Source organism: Cebus imitator, unplaced genomic scaffold, assembly GCF_001604975.1.
Source record: "Cebus imitator isolate Cc_AM_T3 unplaced genomic scaffold, Cebus_imitator-1.0 Scaffold10, whole genome shotgun sequence".
NCBI lineage: Eukaryota > Metazoa > Chordata > Mammalia > Primates > Cebidae > Cebus > Cebus imitator.
This window is the reverse complement of record NW_016107325.1, coordinates 12,431,364-12,454,830: the sequence shown is the minus strand read 5'-3', so window position 1 is coordinate 12,454,830 and position 23,467 is coordinate 12,431,364. Positions and strand designations below refer to the sequence as shown.

General features: G+C 42.1%; 1 protein-coding gene and 1 pseudogene across 1 annotated transcript in view; both read left to right on the top strand.

Moving 5' to 3' along the window:
• The first annotated feature begins 2,115 nt into the window (after nucleotides 1-2,115).
• The window catches only part of STK39 (serine/threonine kinase 39), a 325,035-nt gene continuing 303,683 nt past the window's right edge, over nucleotides 2,116-23,467 (top strand). The window contains exon 1 of the mRNA XM_017548524.2: nucleotides 2,116-2,531. Within this exon, the coding sequence (XP_017404013.1) occupies nucleotides 2,333-2,531 (199 nt within the window). The 5' untranslated portion in view covers nucleotides 2,116-2,332. The remainder of the gene's footprint in view (nucleotides 2,532-23,467) is intronic.
• Nucleotides 6,023-17,148, top strand: LOC108316785 (annotated as a pseudogene).

Sequence of the window (23,467 nt, the reverse complement as noted above, 5' to 3'; positions counted from 1 at the left end):
TCTACAATGAAGAGAACTGCCCAGCACAAAAGAGCGCTGAGACTGAGAAACCCTGACACATTATGAGGCAATTGGATACACTTTGAAAAATTTAGACCCTTATTTTTCCTTTCTATTTTTAACGATGCTCACTGAATGTACTCTTTATGCATTGGAATAAATCTTGTTTATATTTTAAAGGCACCCGCCTCCGTCACCATCTTTCAACTTAAATTTAGTAATGGATTTTCAGGGAAAAGTGCCTATCAGTTGAATACTTTTAAAATACATATATTTCTAAGTTTTAAGTACCATTTTACCCAATTGTTTACAGAAAAATTAAATCTGATGCTTTTGTATAATTAAAAATATTCATGTTCCATTCTTCATTTATAAAAATGATGCCAAAGGGCAATGCCAGGGCACATTCTTTTTTAAACCGATTTACTGAAGAAGTGATGGATCTGCACTGAGTCATCCACTCAAGCAAATCTTCATCCTGGTAGCCATTTGGAAAGTGGTTGGCTAGAGACAGACATGTGGTCTGTGACTGTGGAACAGTTGTTTTTTGTGGGAGACTAACTGATCCATGTTTGATTCAATTCTGTGATATTGATCTTGACAACATCATGTTTTCCTACGAAGTCCCAAGAACTTTCCCAGCCTTCACAATCCCACCTCACGGTTTGAAACTCAAAAATAGAACTTCATATGACAAAATGGAAGTCAGAGTAATTTGATTATTTTTCTTTTCTTTTAAGAACAGTCCTTAAAACTTCTTTGGGGTAGGATGGAGGCAGCACTTGAAGAGGTGAGCAGCCATGGTTTCTTGACAGACATGACCATCAAGACAGTTTTTGGACTCCTCTGCATCAAAGAACATACACTTCAGCATGAACTTCTGCTTCAAGATTAAAGCAAGGTAGCTGCTTTACTCCAACTGTTCGTAATACTCCAAGAGATTAAGTGCCCTCATCTTCAGTGAACACCAATGTTTTCATTAGACAATTAACTTTTCTAATAAATTTCTGGGTTTCTTCTGAATAATCTTTCAAAAATTTTAGAGAGACTTCTGTACATACACTCGATAGACAAAATCATGATTTCCCCTAGAGTTTTTATTGCATGGTCATTATTCTTACCTATTTCTTCAGTAGTCCTAGCAATGGGAACCAGACAAGATAATCTTGACAAATACGACTATTGGTTTACTGTACTGTTTCAGTTGGAGACAAGAATGGTGGATCCTGGTCACCTCCACGGAGGGAACACAGAGCACATTCACTGTTGTATATAACACCTATAATTAGGAAGACCTATGATTTTACCATAGCAGTTTTACAGATGAGGTTATTTTTGGGGTGTTGAAAAAGCAACAATTAATTAAAAGTTTTCAACGGTTTATTCATGCCTCAATAAATTATTTCCCCACCAAGTATACTCTGTTAAAGAAAACGCCTAATGTCTGGCCCCAGTGTCCTCTCAGGCTAATTAATATGGCAAGTTATTAAGGGTGTAGAATTTGAATAAACTGTTTCAACCTCTCCTCCATGTCTTATTTCTAACTCCATAGCCCCTTAAAATAGCCTCCTTGGGATCCAAGTGGCTTGGAAAAAAATAAAGTCTGTGAACAGTCCGGAATCTAAGGAATCAAGTTTCATTTACTAAGAAAAACTAGCAAGACTGCTATTAGATTGGACAAGGTGGTAAAGGGATACTGGCAGGTAAAGCAGGAGAAAGTTACAACTTGTGTTATTTTCTGACTGGTGTCCTGCAAAGGGACACCGTGTAGGTGTCCCGCTCGTTAACTTGTAAGTGAACTTCAGGTTGTCTTTGGTGGCAGAATTCCGAATGTGAGAATCTGGCGGCCGTTCAACGACCCAGCCCTCGGGGTCCCCAGGGGGCGTCCTCTGGCGAGCCTGATTGTCTGGGGCGAAGGCGCAGGGCGAGCTGCGAGGGAGGAGGAGAACCAGGGCTGCTGGCCCTGAAAGCTCACACAAAGCGGCCTGGCTCCCCTTTGGTGGGAACTTCCTCGGCCGCCAGCGGAGCGGGAGGGGGCGGCGGGGCGGCGGTTCCCCTCGCCGAGGCGGAGAACAGCGCGCGCGAGGCTCGAGACGCGCGGCGAGCGCGGCGGCCGCCGCCTCCTCCACTCCCCGCCTCCGCCGGCGCTGCCTCCTCCCTCCGCCCTGCTCGGCCTCCCTCGCTCCCTCCCCTCGTGGCTGGCTTCGGCTGCGGCGACGGCGGGCGGGGAGGGCGTGCGCCGGCCGAGAGGTGTCGGCGGCGAGGCAAAGGAAGTTTCAAGTGGAAGGTCGTCCGCCGGCCGGCGCGTCCTCCTGCTCTCCTCCGCAGCATCATGGCGGAGCCGAGCGGCTCGCCTGTGCACGTCCAGCTTCCCCAGCAGGCGGCCCCGGTGACAGCGGCGGCGGCGGTCCCCGCGGCCGCGACAGCAGCGCCGGCCCCGGCAGCGCCCACGGCCCCGGCCCCGGCCCCGGCGGCACAGGCTGTCGGCTGGCCCATCTGCAGGGACGCGTACGAGCTGCAGGAGGTTATCGGTCAGTGCGGCGGGCGCGGCGGGGCCGGCTCAGGCCGGGCGCGGAGGCCCGGCGGGAGGCGCGGCCGGGGGCGGGAGGGGGCGCGGGATGCTGGGCTCGCCTGCTTGCATGCCCGGGAGGCAGAGCGGCCGGCCTCTGGGCCTACCGGCTTCAACAGTTTTTTTTTTTTTAATATATTTGTTCTTTCTCTGAGCGCTGGTGCTGCAGGAGGCGGCGCGGCGGATGTGACTCGCACTGCAGACGAGCCGCATGCTGCAAACTTTTATCTCCCGGATCGCCGGGGCGGTGGAGCGGGAGCGTGCCGGGGCCGCAGCTCGTGGCCACTGGCCACGCGGACAGGCAGCCGCGGGTGGGGTGGGGTTGCGGGGGGCGCCGCCCGGGGCTTCCAGTGCCCCCGCGCCCCGGGGGCCGCGTCCTGGGGGACTCTGCGGGCTCAGCCGCGCCTCTGCCTCCCGTCGTGACCCTCTCGCCGCGGGTAACGCGGAGGCCCCATTGCTTTCCCGAGGCCGGGGAGGATGCTGGCCTCTCTCTCCCTGACAGCCACCACTCCACGCCCATCTTGCAGCCCGGCTCTCCGCGCTACTCGGCGCGCCCGGGTACCCGCCTCCCTCCGTGCCAGGGTGCGCCGCCTGCCGCCCAGTCCGGCCTCCCTGGGAAAGCGGGTGCCCTGGCCTCCTGCCCTGCACCGGGCCGATGCTTCCCTCTGGTCCAGGCCGAAATGCAAAAGTGAAACCCGAGACTGTCGGTGATCTGCTCCCTGCCTTTCGATGCCTCTGGCTGGTTAGCAAATATCACCTTATCTTACATTTTTAAATACTTGGCAAAGTCGCAGGGCTCGGCGTTACTTTTCGTTGGGCTAAGCACATGAAGGGCCAGGAGATTTGTTTTGTCTCTTCACTTAGAACCTTCCCTATTGGATCATCCAGTTTGAGAGCCTTGTCACTTACGGAAGCCTCCAGGTAAAGTGGGCCCTCAGCGTCTAACCTTACTGACGCAAGGATGGGATGTTGCCTTCTCAGATTCTTGGTATATAAGTACAGCGATGAAAAAGGAGTTCAGGATATTTATCTTAAGACTTTCACCTTAAAAAATTATTCTCCATCTCCCTTAAAAAAATTAGAACAGATACAAAAATTTCATTAGGTGTTTAAATGAGCTTTTGTCACCTGCTACTGTGGAATAAAACATAGCGTAGATGAAAATATGTGTGTGTATATGTATATACATACACATAGATATGTATATATAGAATACACACACACACAGAAATATGTGAGAAAATGCTGGGCAGGGCCGTAACCTAGGATCTAAAAGCTTCAGATTTCCTATAATAGACATTAGTAGACAAAATTCATTGAAAACCCAGATCTTCTATAATTTTTGGGCAAAGACTGTGAAGGGATGAGTCTTCATGTCACTGCCCGAAATACATAGCTTCAGGAGTTTCTCAAAGCCTAGAATATTCCATGGAAACCTTTTTAACCTGGCACATAAGCCCTGTACCCTCAACCTGCCTGCCTCCTCCCATTGTCTACTCTCACTGATTGCTTCCTTAATACAACACTGTCTTCCGCACATCTGGTCTTCCATTCTTTGCTGCCTTGCAGAGGCTCTTCCCTACTGTGAGAGTGCCCATCTTTGTGCACTGAATCTCACTCTGCTTCCAAGGTGAGTGTGAATATTCCTTGAGAAGCCTTCTGTTTCTTTCAAGGCAAAATACGGTGACTTATTCTGCCCCTTCTTTTTAAAGATCTCATAGCATGTAACCTCATAGTTGTTATTTGCTCAACAAGATCTGAAGGCCTGCTGTGTCCCAAGCATTGCCCTACTTGCTAGCAATATAGACATTAACAAAAGTGATCCCAGCCCTCAAGGACATCATGAGTTGTTAAGAAACATGGGAAAAGGATCCTAAAGGATGTGATAAGTAAGTGCTGGGGGAGCCCAAAGGAGGGAGTGACTGCCAGGAGAGAGAAGGAAGCAGAGTATTTCTTAGTAGAGGTCATATTTGAGCTGGATTTTGAAGTCTGAGTTTGTAAGGTACTTAATTATTGCCATTATTGCCTTCACTAACCATCTGTGAACTCCGTCCCTGACAGGAAGAGGTGGGCTGTAAAAGTTTAATAATGGTATCTGTCATATAATTTTCCATAGAGTCCATAGGACTGGAAGAACTTATAATCAATGTATATTCCTACTTGATTAGTTATTAGGGTTAAAATACAAACGTTGCCTTTTGCAAACAGTATTTTTCGTGAAATAATAAAATCTTACTTTAAGTTGAGTGAGATTAATGGCAGGATTTCTTTCTGTTTGCAGTTTTAGCCCTGTTAATTATGATTGGTCAATTGAGTGGAAAAAAAGATTTACCTGAGGAATTTGAGAACAAAAACACCTGCTTACTCTACCCTGACTTTTGCACGTTTGCACTGTGGGAAGGGCTTTTCTGCATTTAAAGTTTATCTCACATTTTCCCAACTAGGAGAGATGGCCTGTGTGGAGGCCCTGTTACTGAAAAATCAAATTGCTGGAATAGGTTTTTTTTTTGCAATGGCTTAATGTTTATAGGGAATTGCAAACCCATTTCTATTTAGGGTTTAATGCTAGTTGAGTTATTAAGACTGAACTTGTGGCTGAGCACTTTTGCTTAAACATTACATGCAGAAGTTAGCAGTTCAAACACTGAACCAGTTTCAACATGAATGCCAGTTGACAGCCTTTGCTTCTACCCGCCTGACATACAGCAGGTGTCATATAATATGACTCCAGCAGTGTGAACCATGACCAGCAGCAGGAGGCTCAGATGTGCCTGAGCAGAAAGCCAAAGGAGGCACTGTGTTTTAACTTTCCAGTGTGGCACCGGCATGGAGCACTTTTTTTTTTTTTTTTTCATTTCCTTGGGGCCCCCAGGATTAGGAGAGAATAAGTTTGCTAAAATCCAAACAAAGCAGGTTCAGTTGTTTGACTTTTGTTTTAGAAAAATAAGCACAGGATTTTGCAAGCCTAAAAATAAAGTTTTCTCTTTGTTGTATTGTTGTTGTTGTGTTTTAGAAGGTCAGTGGAGAAATTGTAATGCTCTTAGGAGTATTCTGGTTCAGAAGTTTATTCATGACCTGGAAATGATATAAATTTGATTGAAGGGAGCTTTATATTTACAGAGGGGTTAAAAATGTTGGAAATTATTAAATTCCTTCTTTTAGCCATCGATATCCTTGTTTTAGTAGATTTCAAATATTTCTGTCTCTTTGGAGGCTTTCCAACCTGTTTATACTCTTCAGCCTTATTAATCTTTGTTCCTTACCTCTCTAAAGAAGGAATTTGGGGTGAGTTGAGTCCCCAAAGGTAGGTACCCCTACCTGGAGAAGTATAAGGGACGCTTAAAGCTATGCCAGTTGAAAACTTAGTTTATTTGTTGGTGGCGTTAATATTACCTAGATTTGCTAAACAGGGAATGACTGTGAATCATCTAAGTGTTTACTTGGCCATCCGTAATGGAATGGAGCACCCTCAATGAACTTCTCGTTCAAAGAGTGGTAGTCATTGAAGTACCAATTTCTGTATTTGAATCAGGTGATTCCAGCAGTGCTGTTATCTTTGCTGATTTTCTTCTGAGAAACACTAGACTCCTGCCTCAGCATATGTTTGATTTTCTTAGATTTTTTTGCAGGATGCACCTTTCTTTATGTAGTTTTGTACTAGATTTCTCAGCATTGCTTCACGTTTTTCCTGGGTGGTCATTTAGAATGACCTAAAAGTAACAATTTTGACATCTCAGTCAACACAAAGAATTCTGAGTTTTGGAATCCTGGCCACGGTTTGACAGAGTGTTCCTTTGAATGCTTTATTTTTCTCCTGTGGGGCTTTGTTTATCCATTCAGGTGTGTTTTCCTCAGGTCCAGGTGTTAGTGCATATGGCCCGGTCTTTAAGGAGCAACAGCCTCTCGTAAAATGAGATTGTATATAGCCCCGGGCATTCCCGCTTTGCTCTGTGCTCTCAAGTTTCTGTGGATTTCTGTGGTTTGGAGATTAGAATTGGTTTTTATAGATATCTTAGAGGCACTCTGAGGACAGGCATAAGGGAGCCACAGTACTGAGTGCGTGTTCTGATCTCTCAGATCTTTACACCAGGCTGACTTGCCGCTGCAGTGGGTTCTTTGACCTGGATTAGTTTGTTTGTTGTTGTTTTTTAAATACTAGATGAGGCCTGAGATGCTTTGTCTCAAAGAAGACAGGGCTTTGATTTTCATTTCATTTCACTTTTTTTTAATAAGTAGAAAAATGTATGTAGAAATGTTATTTTGTATTTATTATTATTATTTTTTTGAGATTGGGTTTCTTTCACTCTGTTGCCCAGGTTAGAGTGCAGTGGTACAATCATACCTTATTGCAGCCTCAAACTCCGGGGCTAAAGTGACCTTCCCACATCAGCGTTCTGAGTAGCTGGGACTACAGGTGCAAACCATCATGCCTGGCTAATTTTTTTTTTTTAAAGAGATGGGGTCTCACTATGTTGCTGAAGCTGGTCTTGAACTCCTGAGCTCATCGATGCTCCTGCCTTGGCTTCCCAAAGTGTTGGAATTATAGTCGTGAGCCACTGTGCCTGGGCTCTTTATATACATTTCTTTTTTTTTTTTTTTTTTCCTGGAGTCTTGCTGTGTTGCCCAGGCTGAATTGCAGTGGCACCATCTCAGCTCAGCTAACTGCTACCTCTGCCTCTTGGGTTCAAGCAATTCTCCTGCCTCAGCCTCCCGAGTAGCTGGTATTACAGGCCTGGCTAATTTTTGTATTTTTTGGTAGAGAAGGGGTTTCACCATGCTGGCCAGGCTGGTCTCGAACTCCTGGTCTTAAGTGGTCTGCCCACCTCAGCCTCCCAAATTGCTGGGATTACAGGTGTAAGTCACTGTACCCGGCCTATTTTGTATTACTTTTATTGTGGTAAAATATACACAACAAAAAATTGTACCATTTTAACTGTTTTTAAAGTGTGCAATTCAATGGCATTAATTATATTTACAAGAGAAATCCTCTTTTAAATGTGCTGTCAGGGGCCTGGTGGGGAGATCTCAAGGTAAAAAGAAACTATGGTAAAGTGCCTGGAATCCTTGCTTTATGCATTTCATTTGTAACTAATGGTATTATGAATTCTTCCCTGACTTTTAGGGCTTATTGTGTACTACATTTTCTGATGGTGTTTGAGGATAAGTTGCAGCAGTGCCGGCTCTGGAATCCAACAGCCTGGCCTGTTTCATGTCCTGCAATGGCGGTCACTGATGCTACGACCTTGAGCAAATGACTTAGATGTGTCTGCACTCAGTTTCCTCACTGGTAACATAGAAATCATAAAAATAGGGTTGTGAGGATTGAGAGAATATAAAGCACTGAGAATCGTGCCTGGCACACAGCATGCTTTCAGTTAGTCTTAGCTATAACTTCTAAAGACTTCATTTGCTAATCAGATTCAAGTTATCAGGAGAGAACATAGTCCTATCTTTGGCAAGATTCTGGAGTGGCTTGAAGGGTTTCTCTGCTATGTTTCTAGCAGGGAGGAAGTGGAAGGAGGTTGTTCCCTAGTCCCACTCTTTCTGCTGGGCTGCTGGAAGGAGCTTACTAGGGGAGCCAGAGGCCCCCTAGAGATCTGACTTCCCCTTGCACCTCCACTGCTGTAGGAGGAAACTGAAGAGACCTGTGGTGCTCCTGGCAATTTGGACAGCTCAGGGATTTAGGTGCCAAATGGCCCTCTGACAAATGATGAGAGCATCCTGCGGGAAGGTTCCTGAAGAGGAGCAACCCATTATGAGAGGCCTGAGAACAACCTGCTAAGACTGCACTTTTCCTCTACCTCTGAGTTTGCCCGGAGGCTGCCATGCCGGCAGGAAATGCTGCTGACTAAAAGAAACACTCCCTATGTGTCCCAGCCAGTGCGAGGACAGAGGCCTTCATTTTCAGATAAAGTCATCACCATTGCTTCCCTGTCTCCTTACTTCCCCCTCTGGTTTCCCCTCAGTTTATAAATATTCTCAAGCCTCTCTCATCTTTAAATGACAAAAGAGAACAAAAGACTCTCTATTTCTTTCTCCTCTGGCTACTCCCTTATCTCCTTTCTTCCTTTCACTGCTAAACTGTTTGAAGGCACCTCCCATTCCCTCTCAGCCCACTGCAGTCTGGCTTCTGCTCTTTCCTGGAAGGAACCAAGTTACTCTCTCTAAAATCACAGTCACTCTTCTGTGGCCAGAGCCAGTGGACACTGTAGTGCTTCTCTCTGCAGGGGTAGGTGCCATCTTTCATTCTGCTTCTGGAAAGGCTGTTGCTTGGGCTTCCATGCCATCCCTTCCTTCTAGACTTCCTGTACACCCTGCCCGCCCCAGATGCAGGATCCACATCTCTAAGGCTTCAACTACCACCTCAGATGTCGAGGATCTTCCTCATTATCGACCAGTGTTTGGACTATCTGTTCAATGTCTTCGTTTGAATTTTTCACAGGAAGTTTATACAGTTAAACTCATTGTCTCTCCACCCTTGCCTCAGTCCTAATCTGGTTCCTTCTATATTTGTCTTCTTTAGAGCCCTCAAGGGCAAAACCTGCTGGCCATTCTATACTTTCCTGTCTTCCTCCACCTCCCACATCTTTCTGGTCAACAAGTCCTAAATACTCCACCTCCTTGAAATCTTTGATCTGACTTACCTCTTCATGTCGGCCACCACTGGTTTTGTTCAGGCCCTCATCAATTCTTATTTGCATTATTGTAATAAATTCATAACCAGGTTCCTTTTTTCCATTCTTGTTTCTGGCTGTCATGTGCATTGCTACCAGAGTGATACTGCTCTACCAGAATTCTTTATCACGTTGCTCCCAGGCTGAAACCCCTTTAGTAGCTCTCCCATTATCCTTAAGACTAATTTGAAGCACAGTGCTTGGGGTCTTCTGGGAATTGTCTCATGCCTCCCCTGTCAGCCACATCTTGCCATTTCTGGTCTTAAGACAGACTCTCCGCCCAGTTGGAACCCTTTGCAGTTGCTGAAATGCCTCTTCTAGGCAAGATTTTCGTTTGCTTGGACCACCATTCCAACACCCTTCCCTTCCATTTTTCATCTGTGTAGCAGAGAGCTCTGTCTCTTCTTAAGTATTGCCCCTATTGAAGTATAATATGCATGTGGAAAAGTGTATATATTAAAAATGTGTATCTTGGTGCATGTTCATGAATTGAATATACCATGTAACCAGCACCTTGACTGGGCCTCCCTTCTCATACTCTGAACAAGTGATTTCTTGTCACACAAACAATCTGCCTCTGGAGCCTCCCTCCCTGCTTGCCCTTCAGACTCGGTTGGGTCTTTCCCTCCCTGGCAGTTCTCACACTGTCTGCAGATTGTTTCTTCCTTGCCAGCCTGGCTCTAAGACTGTTAAGTCCTCCTTGAGGACGGGGTCTCTCATCTCCACACCCTGCATCTCATAATAAATGTTTACTACATGTTTTTTGGATGAGTTCTGGGGATAAATACCCCCCCCACCCCCCCCCACCCCCCTGCTTGTGGAAGAGGAACTTTGCCTGACGCCTAAAAATTTGCCCCACTGAATCCTGAGGATTTGATCTTGCCTGTGGTTAATGATGGTGCTTATTTAGTTGCGTTTGGGCCAATCAGCTTAAAGGGCTCTGTAGAAATTAGCTCATTAATCCTCACAGATCAAGAGTAAGCACTTTGAGTGCGTCCACCTGCCTGTGTTGTGGAGGTAGACAGGCAGAGGCCTGGCACTCCTGAGGTCATAGGATGGAGAGATGGCCTTTCTGGCTGGATTACAGGACCCAGAGCTCCCTGCCACATTTCTGGCGTCCTTTACTTAGACATTGTAGGGTGGAGTGGGGAAGTCCCACACTACCCTTCAAAAGCTCTGGAGCTTTCCTTTCTTGAGTACACCAGTGATCTCTTTCTCTTGCTATTCATGTATTTATATATAACTCTCACCTTGAAGTTCTGTGGAGCCTCTTCCTGTGTAGGAATCAGGACTGCTGGAGGTGATCAGAGTTTCAGGTGAAACATAGGAGCAGAATTGCAGAACAAGTGGCTTTCAAAGGTTGTTACGATGGCAGGAGTTCTATTTTTACAAATTATAAGGGACTGACTTGATAGGATGGGTGTGGACCATAGAACCGGGTCTTTCTTTTTAAGTCAAAACCAATCTAATAGATGTTATAATTCCTCTACGGTGTACTTTTTGGGAAAGTTTTTTTTTTTCCTCATTAAATATAATTCCCCATGTAATCATGTGAAATCATACATTTTCCTCTAGGGTGGTTTTGTTTAGGTTACACCAAAACAGCTCTTAGTTGAAGTGATTCAAGTGTTTCTTTCTACCATTAATTGGTCAAGTTTTTGTTACTAGACAAGAAATCAATATATTAATTAAAAAGGAATTTCAGACTTGGCTTAACTGAAAAGCAGAAGAGAAACAAAAATCCTTTAGAGACAGGATTGGCAGTACTTTATATCTAGAGTTGATTTACCTAAATACTTTGGAATCCGATGTGAGTAAATGATATATTTCAAATTTCTTCTCACTTGTCAAACAGTTATTTGAGAATAAACCCTGGCTTAGCTTTAAGAAACTTCTTGAACATTGAGGATTTAGATGAATTGACCTTTTAAACGGATTGTGTATTTTGATATATGGGAAAACATTTTAAGATAGAAATGGTAGAGACCTCTACATTCATATTATCCCTGATTTTATTTTCAAACCTCTTCCAGGTAAGTGGCATTTAGTGTAACTCTGAGAAGCCTAGTATTGGGGGTGCTTATACAATTCTTAGGTAAAAATATGCATTTTATTGACATTTATGGGGTTTGGGTTTTTAACCTTTAGTCACCACTGGAGCTATTTGTCAGAAATACTAAACAGAAAGTAGAGGTGGATGACTTTTTGCCCTGTGAATGATAGCTCTTCAGTTGGGGAGTATTTTGAAAGCCAGTCACCCATGATAGTTGTGAGACTTCTCAGAATCATTCTATGGATGGTTAGGGTCTTAGAAGAAGTAATGATTTTGTTTTGAACTGGTTGTATTAGTTTGAACCAGAGTTTGTACTAAGGGATATTCTAATTGCTTTATTTCCTACTCTGTTTAGTCTGGGAATTGAAAAGAATTATATTTTGAGGGTTGGTGCCTATCGACCTATCCTGTGTAGCTTAGATTTTGATTTGAATCATCTCGTTCTCTCTCTTTCTTTCTCTCTGGCAATATCAGTGTCTCTCTTTGCTTAATTATGGGGTGACTCAAGAAAGCAGAGGAAGAGGAGCAGCAGCCTGGGGTTCCTGGGGAAGGAATGGCAGGTCATTGCTGGCTTTTGTAAGTCAGTTTCTAAGTGAGAAGTGGCACAAAAATATAAAGAGAATTAGGAAATTTAATTTTAGAAAAATCAAAGACAAGAAAATCCATCCCAGCTGCTTTGTCTTGTAACTGAAAACTCTAGTGGCCAAAGTTGAAGAAACTTGCCTGTGGTCCCAAAGTCCTTAGAATCCCAGGCTCATGATTCTTCCCTAATTCAGTATTTTTTTTTTTTTTTCCACTCATATCACATTGTTTCCTTGTTGGCGTAAAGGAAGATGTTAGAAATATTATTGACTCAATGAATTTTATAACTACTATTAAGACTTTTTTTTTTGTAGAGACAGAATCTTACCATGTTGCGCACGGTAGTCTCAAACTCCTGGCCTCAAGGGATTCTCCCTCTGTATCCTCCCAAGGTGCTGGGACTACAGGCATGAACCACTGTACCTGGTCTATGACTCAAACTTAATAGAGTAAAAATATATCTAAGAACATATTTATTATATAAAAATGTTCTTACTTCTTTAGGGGCATTAAAATGATTTTTATTTACCTGTATTTCTTTCTTCATCAGGGCATGTTTATTTAACATGTAAACCAGGTTATATGTGAATGTACAATATCTTCATTTTAGCCATCACCTGTTGCCTGGTCTACTACAGTAGATTATGTTTTTAATCTTTGGTTATCTTCTGTCGGAGGTGGGTGTGTGTTGTAAAGTAAGGTTGACGTGCAGGAAGTTGAGGGTTGAAGAAAAGTACACGAAATAGATATACTCCATGACTGCGCATTAGTTGGAGTAAGGTGGTCCTTTATGCACGACTGATATTTTATAACAATCAGCAGCAGCAGTGTTCCCAGAAGAAAGGGGCTAGCACCACCCTGTCCAGCTTGGTAGCCACTAACCGCATGTAGCTGTTTACAGTTAAGTAAAACTAAAGAAATAGTCTATAGTCCTTTGGTTGCACTAGCCACATTTCAAGTGCTCAATAATGAATTGTGGCTGCGACTGCCTTATAGAATAGTGCAGATACAGACCGTTTACATCATCATAGAAAGTTGTATTGCATGGCTCTGGATGGTAATTTCTTGGAAATGTTCAAAGACTGGCTAAATACTATGATGATGGCTGTAAGTAGTGTGAAGCCACCTTTTAATAACATGCGAAGGTATTGCCACCAGCTTAGTACACAAAGGAGACAGGCATCACTAACCTGATTTTTAAAAATATTTTGTTTTCACTCTGTGCTCTCTCTGAAAGCTAGTCAATTCATCTTTTCAGAAGAGTATTCTTGTGTGTTGTGAAACAGATACCCCTGTCGACTTAGGAAGATAGTTTTGAAGTTTGAGTTTTTATCTTACCTACTTACCTCATTTTGGAAATGTACTTGTGATGACTAAACACAGATTCTGTCCAAATGAAACCCAGTATTTTCAGAAATATCAAAATGTTACATTTCTTGAAAAAAAATCACTTTAGAGTCTTTGGGTTGGATATGGTAGTCAGAATCACTTCAGTTTGTCTTTTATGTTGTGAAGAAGGGGCTGATTATATAGGTTTAAAAATGAAATTACAGGGCCGGGCGCGGTGGCTCACGCCTGTAATCCCAGCACTTTGGGAGGCCGAGGCGGGTGGATCACGAGGTCAAGAGATCGAGACCATCCTGGTCAACATGGTGAAACCCCGTCTCTACTAAAACTACAAAAAATTAGCTGGGCATGGTGGTACGTGCCTGTAATCCCAGCTACTCAGGAGGCTGAGGCAGGAGAATTGCCTGAACCCCGGAGGTGGAGGTTGCGGTGAGCCGAGATCGCACCATTGCACTCCAGCCTGGGTAACAAGAGCGAAACTCCGTCTCAAAAAAAAAAAAAAAAAAAAAAAAGAAATTACAAAGAAGTGCTGAAATTAACCCTAATTAGGAAAACTAATACCCATGTTAATTTTAGTCACTTAAACAGTGAATTTGAATCATAGTCCTTTCTTTTCCTTTGAGTTAGGAACATTTTGGTATTTGACCAATTCAAGAATTAATGGTTTATCATTAAGTTATATGTCACAAAGCAAGTAAAACATCATTTAAACTAGTACCTTAATAGAAATTGAAATGTAGTAACCACTGTTTGGGTAGGATACCTGCTCTGTTGAGAGAAGGAGTTAATGACTGAGGAGGGGTGGAAAAAAAAATCTATGTAGGGAGATTAAGTGGGTTTAATTTTGGGCAATTCAGGAACAGCCTGTACTTTCTCACATTTAGTGTCCCTTGAGTGACCGGAGCTGTAACAGAGAATGTTTTACTATGTAATCCTTTTAAAATTTTTCCTTGTATGTGCCCTTTGAAGTTTCTGAAGTCTTAAACCCAGTGCCTGACCTTAAACACAAGTTGTTGTGGAAACATTTTTAACATGGCACCTTTCCTGGGTAGTCGGGTAGCTGAAATCGGACTAGGGAAAGTGTTTCTGTGTAGTTTCAAATGGTGATCATTAGGATAAACTTAAGAATAGTAATATTTTTGGCATAAGTCAAGATCAGGGCTAGAGTGTTTACCTTTAGTAAAGTAAATACCCATCAGTTGTTTAAAAAGTGATGATCTCTAGGGCCAAGAGATGATGAGCCTGTCAGTTCATCTATAGCCGTTTTTCCGATTGTCTTCATAAATGCTGCAAGACTTTCTGAAGGCTATAATTTCATGTCCTGTTCTTTTTTTTTTTTTTCTTTTGAGATGGAGTCTTACTCTTGTCATCTGGGCTGGAGTACAGTAGCACGATCACAGCTCACTGCTACTCCTCCTCCAGGATTCAAGTGATTCTCCTGCCTCAGTCTCTCAAGTAGCTGGGATTACAGGCACCCGCCACTATGCCCAGCTAACTTTTTGTATTTTTAGTAGAGATGGAATTTCACCGTGTTGACCAGGCTGGTGTTGAACTCCTAGCCTCGTGATTTGTCTGCCTCATCCTCCCAAAGTGCTGGGATTACAGACGTGAACCACTGTGCCTGGCCTTCATGTCCTGTTCTTTAAAGCCCATTGGAAATAGATAATATAGGCAGCTTTGTAACTTACATTTTTGCCTAAACAGTCTTTATGGAAAAGGGGGATAATTGACATTCCAGTGACTAGGACAGGTAAAGTTACAGTTGGATGCTTGTTTTGCTAGTACTTATACATTGTAGTCCATTTCGTCTATCATATTAAAAAATGAAATTATTTTTAGCCATATGGAGTTGTTTAAAATTAAATATTTTCTTGTTTCTTGGAGCTACCTGGAAGAAAGGGAGTAACAGAAGTAGGAAATATGATATTTCTGAGGTATGACTGACCTTAAATTAATCAGATCAGAATTTTTATATCCAGAAAGTATTTTTTCCTTCAGGGGGATGTGTGGGAGGGTATCTATTTTGACTTCATGCTGCATTTTATTTTAAATAAGAACGTAGATCTTCTGCGGCAAATAGGCTGGTGTTGCCATTGGAAGACTGTGTGAAAACTGTGACAGCAAGTGTGTGATTTGTGACTCCTATGTGTGTCCCTGCACGCCGGTGTGCATATGCGATGAGTGTAACTATGGATCTTACCAGGACCGCTGTGTGATCTGTCGAGGCCCTGAGGTCTCTGCTGCCTATTATTGTAAGGAGTGCACCATCCAGGAGAAGGATAGAGATGGCTGCCCAAAGATAGTCAATTTGGAGAGCTCTAAGAGATCTGTACCTCTTCTATGAACTCAAAAAATACGGCTTCAAGAAGAGGTGAATGGTGGCTGGCTCCTTCTTCCCCTCCACCTCAAGCTGCTGCAGCTGCCAGAAAAGATGCCTACTACTACTAGCAGAAAGGGAGCAGAGCCCAGAGCATCACCAGGAGTGCCTGCTAGTGTACTGGCAGCTTGCCACCCCCTCCTCTCCCTTTACCCAGACACGTGGTAGGGATGGAAAAGGACTCCTCACAGAGCACTCTGGCACACTGTATTGGAGAGAAAACCTGATAGATTAATTAATGGTTTTTCTTGAATTCGAGAAGCAAAGATCTGTTCCCCTTATTGATATGTTCTCCTTCAACCAAGATCTTCTAAAAAGAAATAATATTTTAGCCTTCTGCTTGAGGAGTTGACTGTGAAGCTATGCCCGGTGAAACACATGTTCTCGCAGCAGTGCTGGTGGCAGCTGTCCTTGAGGAACCTTCGGTGTGTGGTGGGAAGCTATCAGAACAAGAAATGTAGGCATTTACTCTGCCAGCACTTGTGCTGGTGTCATGTTATTTTCCTTCTGAGAAACTGGAAACCTGTTCTGTTGCTATTATATTAATAAAGTTAGTGTTTATTTTCTGGTTAAAAAAAAGTAGCCATTTCTATCAGTCCTCCTATGAAGAAATGAGACTAATTTTCTAAGGTGACATTAATTTGCTTTTAAGAGGCTTCTAAATGTGTTTGAAGCAGTGATATTTGTATTGGAATAAGTATTTAACCTTACAAAACGACTCTTTAGCATGACAGTGCTGTTAGTTGTTTTCAGTCAGTTTGTTTACTATTATTTGTAACAGATTCTGGATCACTATTTCATAGAAGTGTTAAGACTATCTAGGACTTGGTAGGAGATTACAGTGAGCAGTTGGCATAGAGGTAGGGATTGCAAAAGTAAAAGCTGATGGTGGCTGAGAGGAGTTTGGTAGGGTGGTGGGTGGGATTCTACAGTCAGATCTGTGAAGCCAGGGAGAATGGGCTCATTCCGAGGCAAAGACTAGTACACCTCAGACCTGAGCAGGCCTGAGAAAGAGAGAAAATAAGAACCTGGGGGCATTTCCAGGTTTACAGTTTGCAGGACTTGACAAGGGGTCAAGGCAAGGAAATTGATAGGAACAGTGTAATTTTTCCAAGGTTGATTCAGCAGTGGCTTCTTGTTGAGGTAGGTGCCTCTTTTAAAGTTTTGCTGTCAAGGGTGCCTCTGACACACTGAAAGACCCACTTCTCTCTTCGTGGATTCTGACATTCCCTGTATCAGTTATCTATAGCTGTGTAACAAATGACCCCAAAACTTAGTGACTTAAAGTAAGGACCATTTTATTTGCTTATAATAAAAGTTGGCAATTTGGGTTTGGCTGGGCTGGGCAGTTCTTCAGATTGGGGCAGACCCACGGTCAGCTTGGCTGGGGCTCTCTTTTAAGATGGTCTCACTTGCACGTGAGGTGCTTGGTGCTGGCTGCTGGCTGGTCCTCACTTTCCACTGATTTCTTATCCTGAAAGAAACTTGCCTGTACTTGGTTTCTTGGCTGCAGGAGTGTTCCAAAATACTGCGACTAGAAGCTGCAAGGACTCTTGAGGCCTAAGTCTTGGAAAGTCACACAGTGCCACTCTGCCACATTCTGTTGGTTAAAGCACATCACAAGGGCAGCCCAAATTCAAGGAGAAAGGAAATAGATTTTTTTACTTTTTGGGAGGAGCAGTAAAATCACATGGCAGAAGGGACATGTGTACAAGTATGGGAGGAATTCTTATGGCCATTTTGTAAATTCTTTGCCACAGATGCTATATTTAGCACAAGGAAGATGAATATACAATGTTTGTCATTCATTTAACTTTTGTTTTTCACATGTGGTAGAGGAAACTATTACCCCACTACCTTCACCCTGGTGGTTATAGTGCCATTGATTATAGGTTTCATAGACTAGTTTACTGTGTGAACTAAGCATCATGGTGACTTTTGCTATAGAAGTGGCTTTAGGAGTGTATTGCTTGCTAAACAGTCTGAAGTTGTTGATTCTAATGTGACATTTGAAGGGTGAAGGAGGGCGTGTGTGTGTGTGTGTGTGTGTATAATGCTGATCCTTTTTTTTTTGGGGGACGGAATTTCGCTCTTGTTACCCAGGCTGGAGTGCAATGGCGCGATCTTGGCTCACCGCAACCTCTGCCTCCTGGGTTCAGGCAATTCTCCTGCCTCAGCCTCCTGAATAACTGGGATTACAGGCATGCACCACCATGCCCAGCTGATTTTTTGTATTTTTAGTAGAGACGGGGTTTCACCATGTTGACCAGGATGGTCTCGATCTCTTAACTTTGTGATCCACCCGCCTCGGCCTCCCAAAGTGCTGGGATTACAGGCGTGAGCCACCGCGCCTGGCCAATGCTGATCCTTTTTAGGCTTGAGGTGTTTTATTCCAGACTGACTTTCTTAAAACTCAACACCACGTTAAGAATATAGATTGTTTGCATGTGTATGTATTTTTTTCTCCTGCCACCTATAAGTGATGAACTAGATCTGTCACAGCCCAAAAAAATAACATGGTATCTGTGCATCACTCAATTTAAAGGTAGATTGTTGATTAATTAAAGTTTCTTTACTTTAAAGTCAATCCAGCAATACTTATTCCCTGTTTTATAGTTTTTGAAAAGAATTGCTTGCCTATTAGGATAGAACGATTGGAAGCCTTGTAATTGTTATTGACAGAATTACAGAATTTACCCCCTCCTGCCTTTTTTAGTTCTTGTTTTAGGTTTTTTTTTTGTTTACTGCATACCAATGACAGAAATAATAGAAGGAAGGGAGATGTGCTGTTATACATCTTAATTTTTTTTTCTTGAGTTGGAGTCTCATCTTAATTTTTTTTTCTTGAATTTGTCGCCCAGGCTGGAGTGCAATGGTGCGATCTCGGCTCACTGCAACCTCCACCCTCCAGGTTCAAGCAACTTTCCTGCCTTAGCCTCCCAAGTAGATGGGATTACAGGTGCCCACCACCATGCCTGGCTAATTTTTGTAGTTTTAGTAGAGACGGAGTTTCATGTCTTGACCACGCTGGTCTCGAACTCCTGATCTTGTGATCCACTCACCTCGGCCTTCCAAAGTGCTGGGATTACAGGTGTGATCCACCATGCCTGGCCTGTTATACCTTTTATTAAGTCGTAAAGTCTTTCTGGTAAAAGCCTTTATCATAAAATATTATATGCTTTTGGTTGTGGGAAGAGGGCTAAGTGTTATCTTTATAAAGTTAGAGATTTAAATGCTAAGTGACCTGTTTATTACACTGGAAGACAGGTCTGGGCATGGGATTAAAATTGTGGAGTGTCCTTCCCGTGGTTGGCCTGGGTTCCTTTCTCACATAAGGAAGAAGCACTGAGAAAAGGATGTTACCTGGGCCTCTGAGGTTGTTAAAAATTCCAAGCTTATTTATTTTATTTATGTATTTATTTATTTATTTGTATTTTGAGAAGGAGTTTCACTCTTATCCAGGCTGGAGTGCAGTGGTACGATCTTGGCTCACTGCAACCTCTGCCTCCTGGGTTCAAGCGATTCTCCTGCCTCAGCCTCGCAAGTAGCTGAGATTACAGGCATGTGCCACCACACCTGGCTAATTTTGTATTTTTAGTAAAGACGGTTTTACCATGTTGGTCAGGCTGGTCTCAAACCCCTGACTTCAGGTGATCCACTCGCCTCAGCCTCCCAAAGTGTTGGGATTACAGGTGTGAGCCACTGTGCCCAGCCCTATTTTAGACTTCTCAAATGTGATACAAACAATAATACATGGTCATTGTAAAAATTTATGTAACACTGATGAGTAAAAAGGGGGAAAAGTCACCTCGTCACCCAAGGCTAGATAGTGTTTGAATTTTGGTGTAGGAGTATATATTTACATGACATAGGACTTTTGAAAAAAAAAAAAACGTAAATTGATATTTTTGGAAATGTCTACTATTTTTGTATTCCCAGTGCTTTCACATTTAATTTGTTAGAGCAAGTAAAATAAACTAGTCTTAGATTAATACTTGCTGGCAAAAGTGATTTTTTTTCCTTGAGAATTTGGTATACACTGATAGGCAAGCATGCCTTATGATTACTGGAAAGTGTGTAAGTGTATTTTTTCTCATACTGAAATGTTTTCAGAATCATGGAGTACATCTAATACAATCTATTCTCAATGTCTATGTTACAATTTAGTATTTCTTAGGAGTATCTAGTATACTTTGCCTTTTGTCTTCCAGATACTATTGGATCGCCTTATTTCTGATATTTTGCACTTCGTCTGTTGGTAGAAAAATCCTTTTACAAAAAGTTCTGGCACAGGGAGAAGTTAAGAGTCAGTAACTTTCTTACTGTTTGTGGATGTGTTTGAACAGAGTAGTGACTTTTGGATTTCACAGTGACTTCCTATCAAACCTAGAGCTGGCAGTGTGAGGATTTTCTAGAATAATGAAATATGTGCTATCTTTTTGTAGAAAAAGCGATCTGATTTCATGCACATGTGGGAGAAATGAATATCTAGGAATTTAATTTGATGATATGAATGTTGAATTTTGTGGTCTTCTAAATTTTAAGGATTTTATAGTATTTAGAACAAAAGGACAAAATAGGTTTTAGCTTGACTTGTCTTTATTTAAAAAGTTTATTTTAACTACAAAGGTATAATATTTGTGAATCAAGTACATGAAAATAACTCCCAACTTTCATTGCCTGGAGATGGTCTGTATGGTCACTTTAGTGTGTATCCTTGCAGATATTTTTCTACATATACATCTACATAAAGATTTTTCCAAAATGTAATAATTGTACATGTAACTTGGAAGCTATACATATTGTTCTGCAACTTGTAAATTTTACTTCTCAAAGTAATATATATTACTTGTATATTTCTGTACATTTTCTGTAAATATGTTTAGTAAAACTTACACCCTGCAAATATTCACAGCTGTCATTCTGGGTCATTTCTCAGAGATCCACACCCTTTAAAAAAATGCTGCTTCTGGATCCATTTCTTTCTTTTTCTTTCTTTCTTTCTTTTTTTTTTTTTTTTTNTTTGAGACGTGAGTCTTGCTCTGTCACCCAGGCTGGAGTGCAGTGGTGTGGTCTCGGCTCACTGCAACCTCTGCCTCCCAGGTTTAAGCAATTCTCTGCCTCAGCCACCCGAGTAGCTGGGATTATAGGTGCATGCCACCATGCCCAGCTAACTTTTTGTATTTTTAGTAGACATGGGGTTTCACCATCTTGGCCAGGCTGGTCTTGAACTCCTGACCTCGTGATCCACCTGCCTCGGCCTCCCAAAGTGCTGGGATTACAGGCATGAGCCTCTGTGCCCGGCCCCTGGATCCATTTCTATTCTGTGAGTGCATCTTAATTTACTTAACTAATTCCTTTATTGATGAATTTATTGATTGTTTCCAAGTTTTTATTATTTCTGTGGGATAGATATCCAGAATTTGGGATGGCCAGTGCCAGTGGTATTGCATTTATACTTTTGATAGGTACTGTGAAAATGTCTTCTAGTTTTACTAATTAAATGCTAATTTAGTTGCTCCCATTATAGACCTTAAAGATAAGAGGGAGTTAGAGTGAGGAGGCCTCTTGCCTTATTCCCAATTTGACCCAGACCTAAAATATCAGAGGTCTGGAGAAAATGGTGGGTGGGGTGAGGTGGGGTGGGATGGTGGGGTAATGATGGATTGGAAAAGAAAAAAATTATTGCCTCAGTATAGGGAATGAAAGTTGCATCACTTATGGTCTAAAAAATGAAATGTGATGAAGTTTATTCATATGAGCAAATTTATGGAAAGATTTTTTTGAATTGGTGAGAAGTCTGTATTATAGAATATAACACAATTGGTTAATCTACCCTTTAGGTTACAAAGAACAGGGACTCACTAAAATTATTCAAATAATGGGTCATTCTTTATAAAGATAGATATGGGAATGGGGGACAGGAATCGCATCTGTAATCCTGGGTTTTATAGCATCCCAGGAAAAGTTGAGGTTCTTGGTCTTGGGAATTGCAGTGAAATGTCTATGTGTGGACTGGGAAGTGGATAAAGACCTCAGCAGCAGGAAATTTTTGATCCTTACTATTCTGGATCCCCTAATCTTAGTATAACCAGCCAATCAGCTTGTGTTTGCTTTGTTCATGCCCACCTGCTTCTCTGGCTGTTTTTATCTGGCTTTCGTATCTACTATCTGTGCATCACTTCTCTATTATGTCACTTCTGCTTAGTCAGAATTTTGGCTCATTCATAGCTCCTTATGGCCCATCCAGCTTCTCTCTTCTTTCCCTGTTAGCCACAACTATGGCTGCTATCTTAATCGTAAATATTGAGAATCTAGTTTTTAGCAAGTTCCTTCATAGAGCACCTGACTGCCCTAAACTCAGACACCCTCCTTGGATAAGGGTGTAACATGGGAAGTTGCTGCCTGAGAAGAATCACAAGTGTGGCAGGCACTGCTAGTGCGTGTTGTATGTAATGTTACTCTTAAGTAAATAACTGGTCACCTAAGATGATACTTGCCTTTAAAGGGAAAGAAAGAGACAGAGATCACCCCAGTCAGCAAAATACAATCCTGATCTAATGTACTTTTTCGGTTAAAAAATGTGTATATACTTATAATGTGTTTGAAGAGCAGTTTATTGTTTTGAGTCAATAACTTTCTTCTCTAGGAAGCAACCCCCCTTTTTCCTTACGGATTTTGTAGATCAGGAAATCTTATGCCCAGTCTCAGTTGTAAATTGTCTTAAATTCTGAAATACTGATACTCGAATCCTGAGATATGGTTTGGTATTGTCTTTTTTCCTGGATTTAAAGTGCTGTGAAGTAGCTCATCGTGTTTAGGTAATGGTGATAAAATTCTGAAAAATACACCTGAAACCTGATAATCTTTGAGGAACTAATTTTCCTATGTTAATAGTTTTATCAGTGGTATCTTCTCCATGGATATTGAGAGGAGAATCTGATTTTCCCAAATTTTATGATGTATTTGGCGGTCTGGTATTTCAGAGATGAAAGTTTGTTAATATCCTCTGGGAGATCTCTCAAGGTTGCTTGGTTTTCCTCTTGAGGGTCACTTTTAAGTATCCCTTTTTTCCCTGTTCTCTTCCTCCTGAACCCCATTCTGCTTCACTTTCAAAATGATGGCTAGAGGGTTGGATGTGTTAGTGACTCATGAAATGCTGACCTAAACTTTGGTGTCTGTGTCCCTCAGAATCTCAAAGGGCAGTTTCCCTGTGACTTTTCAAAATGAGAACCATGTTCAGAAAGTGCTGCCTTAGTTTGGTTGCAGATCACTTGAAATGTAATCTGATTTGAGAGGCAGTGTTTAAGCTTCTGTTTACCGAAAGGTTGTTTTGATTATTATTTGCAGGAATTGTTGCTGGGTAAAAGACAAATGACAACATACTTGGAAGAGATGACCAAATGGTCTGATTTCATGTTGGAAAGTTTCTTCTGGTGGTCTTGAGTCTGGGTTTTAATCTGCTTAAAAATGCCTTTATAGCACGTAAGGAAAATTAAACATTATTATTTTATTAAAACTATGTAGTGCTCCTTATTTAGGAGAAAAATCTTTTAAATCCTTTTTGGTAAGGCCATGTGTAATTTAAGGCTTTCATTTTGACAGCATGGTTTCAGCTGATAGGTATGTTAATCTCTATTTGATTGCTTTGATGAGGAGTTGAAAATCACCTAATGCCTGGCTTAGCGTACATTTATAAATGCGCTTTCTTTTGGTTTTCATTTCATGCAATAATGAAGTGAATTTTCCTACTGTTATTTTATTATAGATTTGACAGTTTATCTGATTACCAGATTTAAACAAACAGTGGAACCATATTCCCTGTAGGCTATGTCCCTTTGTTTACCCTTTTTTTTTTTTTTTTT